The sequence below is a fragment of the Patagioenas fasciata genome, chromosome 5 (assembly GCF_037038585.1).
Source record: "Patagioenas fasciata isolate bPatFas1 chromosome 5, bPatFas1.hap1, whole genome shotgun sequence".
Taxonomy (NCBI): domain Eukaryota; kingdom Metazoa; phylum Chordata; class Aves; order Columbiformes; family Columbidae; genus Patagioenas; species Patagioenas fasciata.
The window spans coordinates 8,053,268-8,065,313 of NC_092524.1; the positions used below are offsets into that span (position 1 = coordinate 8,053,268).

At 40.4% G+C, this 12,046-nt stretch overlaps 1 protein-coding gene across 7 annotated transcripts in view; it reads right to left on the reverse strand.

Annotated features, from left to right (window-relative positions):
* Position 1: 1 nt before the first annotated feature.
* The window catches only part of WT1 (WT1 transcription factor), a 65,679-nt gene continuing 53,634 nt past the window's right edge, over positions 2-12,046 (reverse strand). For 3 of the 7 annotated variants that reach the window (XM_065838855.2, XM_065838849.2, XM_071808853.1), the window contains 3 exons: positions 7,405-7,494; positions 5,694-5,786; positions 924-2,256 (listed from right to left, as the gene is read on the reverse strand). In XM_065838855.2, coding sequence (XP_065694927.1) covers positions 2,135-2,256; positions 5,694-5,786; positions 7,405-7,494 — 305 coding nt within the window. In that variant the 3' untranslated portion in view covers positions 924-2,134. Of the gene's footprint in view, positions 825-923; positions 2,257-4,698; positions 4,843-5,693; positions 5,787-7,404; positions 7,495-12,046 lie in introns of those variants that run through there. The other 4 variants (XM_065838854.2, XM_065838853.2, XM_065838851.2 and 1 more) reach the window with 4 other exon arrangements.

Consider the following 12,046-nt stretch of genomic DNA (forward strand, 5'->3'; position numbering starts at 1 on the left):
TTTTTTAATTCTGTGCAGTTTTATGTACACCATTCGCTCCAAATATTTGATGTTTGCCACACTTGTTATGAGTTTCTCCAGAGAGATAGTGTCTTTTGGCAGGAAAAGATAAAGTTGACTGATACAAATGAGTCACAGTACCCCAACAGTAATTAACAGTGATGCAATACCCATGCGAAAAAGAGGACTTGAAGAATTAACTGTTGAGTTTTCTTGACGATGCAGCTGCACTTTAAGAGAGAAAGCTCAACCCATCATAGAACTCCATTGTGTACATTAGAGAAAAAAGCTTGGCAAGATACATTAAAGATTTTTGCTAAAGAGATACAAATATTTTGCAAGGTCAAAGGGCGCTAAGGCAGGCTGTACTTACTTCCAAAGAAAAGTAGGCAGTATGACAAAGAAACAGTAATATTTTTTTATCTTCATTTTCACACTTCATCATCTAAGAAAGACTGTCTTTTTCAACCTGCTGAACTGATTTAAGCCACCCCAACTCTACGTTAACTTTTACTTAGAAGTCAGTCTATGACATCCTAATCTAAGAAGTTATCTGTGCTTATGGTTTCAGTGCAGTTCTACAGAAGGCCAGTACAGCAATTTATTAACTGGATTTTACTATTCTACAAAGTTCTTATACAAATCTTACAGGTCGAAAGAAAAGGAATAGTGTGGTAAGAAGACGAACAATTGAAGCAACTGTTTTATAGCGCAATATGAAACTTGACACTGTTTTCTGCTGCCAGTATGATTCCCAAGTGAGATGGATAAATTGTGGTCAAGACCTGGACAGGTTAACTAGTGGTCATCAGTGCTGGTGGTACCTTTATATACAAAAAAAAAAAAAAAAAAAATGGATACTATTGGACAGGGCATTTGAAATTTAATACCAGACATGAAACAAGACATCTGTTGGACTCTCATTTGTTTCTCTTTGAATGGGCTTTAATTGAAAGCTCAGTGAAAAATGCAGGTTACATTCTTAGTGTTATCAATAGTTTGTAACAGCAACAACATCAGAACAGCGATGCGTCTAATATTTATACACTTTCTAATTTCAGATGTCTAAGAGCAATACATTATCAGATATATATATACACACAATTTCAAGCAATTAAAAGTAAATAATAAACCCCTCCTCCCAAAACCCTGAAACAATATATTTCCTTAAACTAATAATGTCTTTTTCACATATACTTGACAAAGAGTCTTTTTAAGTTACTTATCTTAAGAGTAATCTGTTAATGGAGATCCTGGACCAGCCCCATTAAAAGTTCAGTTTTAAGTTTATACAGCTTGCTAGCCACATAACCAGTGTGGCTTTACATTGTAAACAAATCCCAAATGTCTACAATGATTGGAATTATTTTTTTGTAAAGAAGATCTATGCATCTGACGATAGAATAAATTTAAACCAATACATTAAAAAGAGAGAGATCAAGGTAGAGAGTTAATTGACAAACAAAACCGTTTGGGGGGGATCAATAACGTGATTATTTAAAAAACAAGTTAACTTAATGGTAAGATTCTTCTTTTCTGTACAGAAAGGCTCTGATTCATTTAGCTTTAGCTGCTCTAGAAATACATCCTCTAGAAAAAGGTTTGATTTGTGAAACTCAAAAGCAGAGCTTCCAACTTTAAAAGGTTGCCCTTTGGCAGTACGAGTACAAAGTTTACCAAAAGTATCTCAGGTGATTGCTCCATCTCTCAGCTGTACTAGCATTTGGAAACCTCGGCATACGCACAGATGAAGCAAGCATGCAGCTCACCCTACCCACTGCAGGACTTGAAAAGGTACAACAGTTTGTACCTAGAAAAGTTCGAGTGAAAATAAAACCAGAAAACTGGAGACAGACGTGGAAGGTAAGCAGAGTTTATAGTAATCTTGAAACTGTGGCAATCTTGCTCACTTTTTAACAAAATTACAGATAAAAATCTCTTGAGCTTATTGAATAGGAGCTTGGGTAAGTCCAAATGGAAGACAAGGTTGAGCAGAATCCTACGGTTTAGTTAACTTGTGTCAAATGGGATGCGAAGACAGCTGCAGCTTTCTGACAGAGGTGATCGAAGATGGCTGAGAAAGTTTGCAGTAGCTCATAATGTCCCATCTGGTTTATTCACTTGTTTGAACTGCCTAAAGGGCCAGCTGCAGCTTAGTCATGTTCCTCTGGTGCATGTTGTGATGACGAACTAGTTCATCAGACCTGGCAAATTTTTTTTGACAGCTGGGCCACCGGCAACTGAAAGGCTTTTCACCTGTTAACAAAACACCCTGTTATTAAGGGGGTATACAGCTTGCCTGAGACACTGCGTTTTGTTTTCTTGCTGCAGGGCAGTGGGGAGCCAGGCAGAGCCCCTGTCAGGAGAAAAGGCATCTGGGCTGTCCTGAAAGGGTGCGGGAGAGTCCTCAGGTCCTGCTCAGGGCTTTCCTACACCTCCCTCAGCTGATCTTTCACAAGAGCCTTTGCAGACGACTAGAACATTTTGCAGCGATTCGTTCCTGAAGACAGGACCTTACTGAACACCATGTTGCCACGTCTATGCTGCTCTCAGCTCTCAAATGAACTAGTCTAAAATTCACTCCGGCATTCACATAAGCTTCAGCCACACCTTGGACTGCAGTGCAGACAAACTGTTTAGTCACTGAAAATTGTCAGTGACAATTTAGAGCTTGAGAGTTTTTTCCAGCAAGTTCAATGAGTTCTGGCTGAAGTTCTTTGAAACTGGTGAGTGTAAGTGAATATGGTAGAAGCAAGAGAGTTCAGCATGAAGTCTGCTGAGCCAGACTGAAAGTTTCCCGCTACTGTCTAAATAAAGTAGGTTTTGCCAAGAAAGTTTGGACCAGATGATCCTTGAGGTCCAACCTGGTATTCTATGATTCTGTGATTCACATCTATGGCAGATATTAAAGGCTCAAAATAATCAGGATATTTCTAACACCCCCATGAACATCATATTCACTAAAAATGACCCCAAGCAAAGCACATTCAATTTTAACAAGAAATGCCATCAACTTTTTATAGTTTAATCTAGTCTCTCAATTTCCTACCAAGTGTAAGTGGAATTTCAGGCCATGTTTCTGATGCCGCAGGAATGCTGATGGAATGCTTTCATTAGCTCAGAGCAGTGCCTGGTGACTCATGTTTCTTTTAGAATTGCATTTTCTTTTTCCTCCCCAAAGTAGATGCAATACTTTAAAATAGGGTCAGCTCTGGGACCGGGCTCTTCAGTGCTGTGCACACACCTCGTACTCTCCAGTTCAAGACACACTGGGGTGGTACAAGCTCACCCAGACATCTTCTCCTCTTCTTTGCCTCACACTGTGCATTTCACAAACATCCGAATCCAGCCAAAAGGGGATCTGGGATTGACATAAATGTTGTGTATTTCTGTTTGCAAAATCTCGTGCAATATATGTAAAGGAGCGGGGGATAAAAGTCTATGTACTTAACATGCATGCTGGCAAAAGCATCAACTATCTCACATGGGTGCATAAAACAGTATGGGACAAAACTGATGTGGTCAGAGCTACTAATAAAAATCACGGATTGTGTAAAGTGGTCTTCTTTCATCTCAGTGGCATTACCATAACCATCCTGTAGACTGATGCAAGTTCCCTCTTACTGGTCAGTTTTTCACTGAATTACCACAGTAAGAGCCACCCGGTTTTGGTGTTTCACAAGCCATTCTGGTTGTCCTCTCGCAACAGAGGGCTGCAATCTCTGCTAGTTCCAGGCTGGGCACAAAATACTTTGTATAGCTTCACTGTACAGCTATCAGGAATCACATTTCCATTGCTAAAGTGTAGAGCTTTCCTTTGATTCATATTTTGCTTTCTACAGCAAATATTGCTGTCACAGTAAAATTGCCTGTGCAGAGGAGAAACCCTGAATTTGTAGCCTAACAAATACTTTGGCAATTGACTTAAAACGAGGATGGACTTAAAGAGAAGTCGCCTGTGCTTTGCTTCATCAAGATTTAACATGGAGCAAATTAACTCGCATTAGGTGTTTTGTTGCAAACCTTAGGGGGCACAAGAAAGAAAGAGGAATGAAACTCCAGGGCAGGATGGAGATGAAAAATCCCCACCCACCCCTCATGCTCATTCCCCCCAGGATACATGTCTTTTCCAGTCAAAGCATGACACATCCGAAACCACCGACAGGAGCATCATCACAGCAACACGCAGCTGGGCTGCAGAACTCACACTGAACCGGAGCTGGGGGCGGGCGGCAAACCCACCCCGAGTCTGTGCTGTGAGGCTGCTCTCGGCAATGAGTGCAGCGTGGGCTTAGATCACCGGCAGCAAGGAAGAGCTAAAACAGGGAGATGAGTTTCACTAGGAAAAAGAGGGCGAGTTCTTCACTGATTTAGCTAATCCAGGAGAAAAAGTGACTGGGGTCATGAAAGTCATGAATTAGTAGATCAGTTAGCAATGAAATGTGATGGAGAATGTAGTTTATCCTGACTTGTTGGCATGTGACAACCACTTGCCACTTTGTCTCTACCAGGACGTTACCTCTTGGTGAGTAAGAAAATACCTTTCTTCATGCAAACGCCCACAGACCCAGGCCCTGCAGCTCAGCATGGGGAGAACCCAGGAACACAGCCGTGCCCTTTACCATGTGCACATTGCAAGCGCAGATATGGACATTACTTGAAGCATTTCTTTGGCCGGTGCCACAGAAAATGCCAGTATTCTCAGGTGAATCGTTTCCTTTATTAAAATTGCCTTTTTATTTTTGCACATCTTAAATATGTCTTTTTATGGTCCGGAAGAGAAAAAAGACTCCTTAGCAGGGAGAAAAAGATTTGCAGGCTCCTTGTCCATCTGTACAGAGACTGAATTTGAAAGGTTAACACCAGTATAGGAAACACTGTGACATCAAAGAACATGTCGAAGTGCTCGGTAAACAATTACTTAGCAAAATACTGCATACACAGCCGAATGGAAGAGAAAGTGTTGGTTCATAGGAATATTTCTAAAACTTATAGCTAAAATATAGAGGTTGTAGTTGGCTCCTTAATGGTGTTTACATTAACGTGAGAGCAGAGGAGACTAAAATGGCCTCCTATTTTTTTTTTCCCTGTATTTATATGAAATATTATGGTTTCTACAAAAAGGTCCTTGAATATTTGAGTAAGCTTTTACTTTAGAGTCTGTCAGGGTGAGTTTGCAAAAGGCACTCCTTTTATCTTCTGGAGAGATTACAGCACAAGCAGCAACAGCAAGAGCTTTGCCGTGCTATGCTGCATTAGGCTCAACTGACACTTAGGAGAAGCACGAGTAGGCACGAATACTTTAGATTACAGACCTTCGTCTGAAGCTAGAATTAAAATTTCTATCTTGCAGGGGTTTTTTTCAGTGAAGGCAGTAGATCAACTTGACATTTGTGGGCTGAGACCATGATGTTCATTTCACAATAGCTGACAAAATATATTTTGCCAAGCTGATATTTCTTTAAACATGGAGAAGGAAAGCGTAGTTTCCAAAATCACCTAAATCCCTTTGTGAAAAGTGACTATGACACTTGGGGAATTTGGTCACAGTGAAAAATCAGCACACTGAAATTCTAGCTGTTTTTTCGAATGTTTAAATCTGGGTCAAAGTCCTTCTAATCATAGAACTTACAACAACATTGATTTAAACTTTAAAAATAATGAAATATAAATGTGAAGAAAAGTTTACGCACTTGTTTTACCTGTATGAGTCCTGGTATGAGTCTTCAGATGATCAGATCTGGAGAACTTTCTCTGACAGGTTTTACACTGAAAGGGCTTCACACCTGAAGAGACACCAAAAAAAAGAGTCTATTCTTATATCCCAGTGCCTTTTGGAAGGGTGAATGAAATCAGCTATTTCTGCATTTTCTAAAGTCTGGATTTTTTGTACTGGTTACTGTAACTGCTCCTCCCAGCTTGGTGGCCACACGGAGCAGGAAGCCATGAATGAGCTGCCCCCCCTTTGCAACCTTCTATCCCATGCCTGGGCCCATGGCACCAAACAGCACCAGCAGAAACAAACACCCACTCACATCTGTGCACTGAGGAGCATCTGCAAACATTCTAATCCTGATCCTGTGGCTTGGCATCATGTACAAGCAAATGTGACATAAGAACAGAGGTGCAGAGATATATTTCAACATATTCCAAATAGGCTTAGCTTACTTCACACACTGCTACTAAGTCTTGGTAAGTGCTTAACACAGATATGTTCTAGCATGCGGTTGCTAAAAACGTATCATCCCAAAACAGTACTTTTACCATCAGCTTTCAGAGACACTTCCTGCATCTCTCCATTATACCATATAAGTGGGGCAGGACACATTGAGCAAGAAAAGTATCAGGCAGAAATCCACCGCAGAATAATGAGTAAATCAACTGTCAGGCTGTCCCCTGAGAAACAAGAGACCCCAATGCAATTTCTTGCTGGGATTCAGTCACAGAGCTCTGCAGCCTTTCTCATGTCCCACTCCCAGCCAGCAGGCTGGAGTCACAACCAGCTCCGCTTCTGTGGCTTTCTGAAGACCAGCTCTATGCCCTGTCAAGCTAATCTGGACCTCTAAGAACTCCTGAAATGCTGAAATGGGCCATCTTGACATTTCTAGAAAATGGCATATGCATAAAACCCAACTTGCTGAATTTGGACTGGACTCACAAGTAGTTTTGGCTGTCTCAGAGCATTTCACCCAGTAAATTATTTACTGAAAAAGAGACGCCAGTCTTGCTGGGACCCAGCCCCATTCACGACTGCTGCTGCCCTCTCTGTTATATGTGAACTGCTGCACACTTTCCAGGTTATTTGTGTATTCCAACCAGCCAAATCTTTGGTATTTCTCTCCTTGCTGCTCCTAGAATCTTTCTTTAGTTGGCAGAACTCAACTCTAAGCTTAAGTGGTTTGCTGAGTTAGTATCTTTAGCATTATAGCTGGTGTGGCTTTTCCTTCTCCACTGCTGCTTTCCACATGCAAGTGCACAGTAATTCCACCAGCCTTTCAGGTTACACACATGCAGCTTCCACCTATTAGCATTGCCACACAAACAGCTTTTATCAGGTTACTCACTGGTAACTTTTTCTTGCAAAATTGTTTCTCTTTCTTTGTTTTTTTAATAATATATTCCCTGTATTGGCAACTGGTATAAAGAGTTTCATTGAGAAAACTGTTTCTAAAAGGTGGCGGCAGGATTACAGGATGACCTGTACAACCACAGTAGCACTGAAATGCCAAATCAACAGCTCAGCTACAGTCCTCTCCTAAAGCTAACTTCAAGAATTTGGCACTGCAGGTATCATCTATAGGCACAGACAACATCAGAAAAATAGAATTTCAGAAGTATACTTTTTGGATCATAGTTGGCATATAAAGATGAACTCTAATGAGCAGAGACGTCTTGTCAACAAACCTGTGTGTCGTCTTTGGTGCCGTTTGAGTTGGTCTGAACGAGAAAATCTTCGTTCACAGTCCTTAAAATCACACTGATAAGGTTTTTCACCTGTAAAGGACAAATGGTTTATCAGAAAAAATGGCTAAAGGAGGGAACACATCAACTAGAATCAGAAGATGAAACATGTTACACTAGAAGACTTAGATTTCCCTCCTGTCTAAAGCAATCTAGCAGTTCATCAAGACTAATTTGCTTTAAAAGCACACGATTGTGCTGGAAACAGTGGGGAAAGGCTGGCACAATTCTGCTGCATTGACACTGATCTTTACTCCACTCATTCTAAAAACAGAGCTCATTAAGGTAAAACCAGAAAAAATGTCAGGTTGTGTGATTTTTTTTTTTTTAATTGTTTTCTGCTGGAAAAGAACAGAAATCTCCTGTTTTACATCTCTCTGAAAACCATATTAAGCCCTTTCCACCTGTTTCACTAATACATAGTGTGTACAAGGGAACAACTTGCAGTTTGCTCTAAGTGGGATTTGAAGCAAAAGCTGAGCCAATGGCATCCATGTAGGCAGCAATTTTAACCACACTAAATGAATTAAATGAAAGTAAGCAAAATTCAACCACAAAAAAATACATATCCTTCCCCAAAACACCCATGATGTTTCTTTTGGAAAGCACCATTAAACAGAATTCCACATGTAGCTGCACAGCTCCCTCAGGCAAGCCTATGAATAGCTGCAAAGCCTCGTGTAAATATAAGCTCTTCCTCCAGTTCCCATACAGTTCAGCAGAGAACATCAGGATGGGTTTTCTCTGGGACCAAAAGTGAGATTCTGACTTGGAAAAAAGATTAAATCCCTGCAAGCTAGTGTCTCAAATGAACATGGTATTCAATGCAAAGGACTTCACCAGCCACATAAACATGCAAAAAGAAATGCAACAATTGAGGAGCTTGGGGAAAGAGGGAAGAATTGCTGGCATGTTGCACACCACAGAGTTGCTGAAAATAAAATTTAAAAAATATATATATACATAAAAACACCTAATCCATATTCTGTTCCAGGAGAAGCTCTATGATCTTTCAGATCTGAGTCGCATCTCGTCTAAGACCCCGTTGCACAACATTGGAATCATACAAGAGCCTCGGATATTACATTTACACCTGGTGTAAAGTCTGTTTAGAGTGCCACAGCCCTGCACAGAGGCCTCTGCACAAGAGCAACATCTTTCACTGCAAAGCTGGGAGAATCCTGGGTTTTACCTGGAAGGCACCAAGAGAGGAGCTGGGACCTGCTTTGTCTGCTGTGGAAAGCTGAGATGTAAAACAAGAGTCCAGCACAAAGCAGCTGAAGAAAAGATCAGCCGAACAGGGCAGTGAGTTTAACTTTTGTGGGTCTTTTTTTAAAAAATATATCACTTTCATAAATCTCCATTGCAAGTGTCTGCATTTCAGATTATATTATGATGAGGAAAAGGTATTCTGGTTGCACTGGTATCTCAGAACTCCTTTAGTTTAAAGCAGAAACCTTCTAACCTAGGTAACACAGTATAAGTAGCATATTAAGCAGAACATTCCAAATTCATACTGCTGCAGCTAAGATCCAAATTTTACAAAAGCAACTAAATCTGGAAGAACAAGCCAACTTCCTGTGACAGTCACCCCAAGGAGTTTACTGGTTCTCAAACTTAGGTGTGGACAATTTCCATGTCTGCTGTGCTTAATTTATTAGCATAAGGGATTAAAGTTGCCACAGGTGTTTGAAATAGTTCCATACACTTTGACCGCAAGGACTCCCTGGGGGGTGCCTGCTTTTCAGAAACCACTTACTTCCAAGGAATTCAGCCCTTTGGCAGATTTAAGAGGGGGAATGTCAGCAGAGCAGAATGCAGTGACAGGATGATTGTCTGCTAATTGCAATATAAACGCAGAAGATGGTTAAGGAAGTATTTGAATAAAACAGTATAGTGGGTCTGCTGGCATGCACACGCATGTATTTCTTTAAACACTTTGAAATATAAACTTGATTAAATTAAGGATAAATTTAACCAATGCATATATTAAAGGAAGCAATCCAAGATGCTTACACAGAGATATGCTGACCATTTGTAGAAAACAAAAAGCAAACAAACAAAAAGAGGCCAAATATTTGGACAGGAATCCTAATTTCTCTTTCCTTCTACATCTTCCATGTCAGCTAGTGCCAAACAAAATTCCTGCCAAAGCCAAGCATTACATACCTGTTAACTCTCATAGTTTCATCAGAACAGGACAACAGAAATGTCCCAGATTAGACAAAGTCTGTTAGTACCTCATTAAATCACTACACAGAGAGGGGTCAGAGCAGTGTCTAGTTTCCCCAGGCCTGTTAGAGACTCTCCAGTAAAAGGCTAAAGTCTCTCAATGAATGAAAAACATCCCATAATTCTGTCACCTTCCTATGTGACCATATACAATTTCTAAACTAAACAGGAGGTGAAGATGAAGCTTCCCCAGTCCTTCCACCTGCGACTCGGGCGCTTCCCTGATGATTTACATTTCATTACTGTGAGAGGGCAGACAAAAGAAAGGCTAAATTTGGTGCATAATGAAATAGTCGGGTTGAGAGAGGATAGAGGGAATGGCAGTTCTTTAATATTTAGGAAAATATTTAGAAAAAACAAAGCTCAACAGTTGCAGAACAAGTGTGGATCAACCTTTGCGAGCATCGCAATAAATGTTTCTGATAAAATAAACCTATTTGTTGAAAAACAGTTAAACTAGAGGAAGCACGCACATTTTCTCTGGAGCAAATTCATTTGCCCAGACACATGGGAAAACAGAAGTTTCTACTGCTGTAGGTGCAGAAAACATTCACGATCATTGCATTTAATGAAGGAGTGCTGCAAGAGCAAAAGCCCACCGCCAACAGGAAAACTTGAGGAGAGGCTGATTTTGAAATAGGAGACTGCAAGTCTGAATGAGAATCTGAAGGCTGATCTAACTCCTTTTCTTGTATATCCACTTAATCAAATGAGCACAGCCCCACAATCACAACTTTACCTTGCTAATGTAACATTTTTCTATTCAGTGTAATTTGCTTTACCAAACTTGGATAAAAAATATGTTTCTTTATTTAGTAGGGAGCCCTTATGGGCGACGTTTTCTGTCATCTTCAAACCATAGTTCAGGTGTGAGGTGTCATCACTGTTTTGAAACTAATCTGAATTTTAAATACGTAAGTATTTTTATTCCACAGAAATTAAAGCCTAAAAGCCGTCAATGCTGGGTGAGACAAAAGGTGGTGCCTGCAGGAGAGCAGAAGACAGCAGAGGTGCAGCAGAACTTGCCCTGGACACCCTCCCAGGATCCAGCAGCTCATGAGTTAGCAACTTCCCAAGCCAAAGGTGGCTTTCTGTCTAACAATTATGGAGTTTCTTTCTCTCAATTCATCTGGTTCTTTCCTGAACCCACATACGCTTTCAGCTTCTAGCATATCTTACAGAAGGGAATTCCACAGCTGAAGTGTGAAGGTCAGTATTTCAAAGCAACATTAATGAGAGAGCACTGTCCTAGACGTGAGCACAGCGAGCAGAGGAGAGCCTATGCAGTGTCCAGCTCAGCTGCAATCACACCCATTTATCAGTTTATCATCTCTATGCAGAGATACACCCAAGGTGATGCAATGATGAACTGCACTAGTGATTGTAAAGCAGTTAGCAGCATGGTGGCACATGCCATAGTAAAAGGGTATTTGCTTTTGTCAAAGCAAATCTGTAATTATTCGATGATTAGCACAAAAGTCATTATTAGACTGCATTATTTACACCTCCTAGAGCCTCAGAAGTTCATCTCTGGGAGCTGAGTCCCCTATCACATAAAGGACAACCTTCCTGATCTACAGATTCTCATACTTCATTGTAGAAGCCCATACCTGCACTCAAGCATATTTAGGCTGAAGAATATCCCTGGCAAACAGGCAGAGGATATTTTCTCTGCAAAGATGCTCAGTTTTCCATGAGGGTAAATCCAGGATTTCCAATGTGTGGCACTGAACCCAAAGTTTCTCTGGCAAGAATGCTGATGTTTCCACCATAAATGAAATTTATGGGGGTCTAGACATCAATTTGTTTACACAAAGAAATCTCTGAAGTCTGCCACAGAATGACAAGTCACATTATTTGCTGTACTGCTGAAAAGTTATATGTATTTTTGCATTTCCTTTCAGAGGTCTATCTACTGCAGCAAAATACACCAAGATAAGAAAAAAGCTTTTTTGCTTGTACATGTTTCAATGAAGGCATTGTTAACAAAGCATAAGCAGTCTTGGAGGGTACAAAATGTCAACATATTTTCAATGAATGCTATGTTGAAACATTGGTAAAAACTGATTACAGAATCCAACTCTGTGTTTCAGGGCCCTGCTGCAATACTGCAGCCAGTGAGGAATGGAAGACGTGATGAGCCAGTCCTCTCTAAATATCTATAGAAAGAAAAAAGATAATCAAGAGCCAACATTATTCTGCAAAGATACTATCTGCTGGTTTCATACTAGATATATGTAACAGCTTGTCGGCAAATCATGTGTCCATAATTTAAAAAATTGACCTACCACTACATTAAGAAAGGTGGAAGAGCTTTAAACACATGAGTGAATCCAGAAACACCTTATAGGAG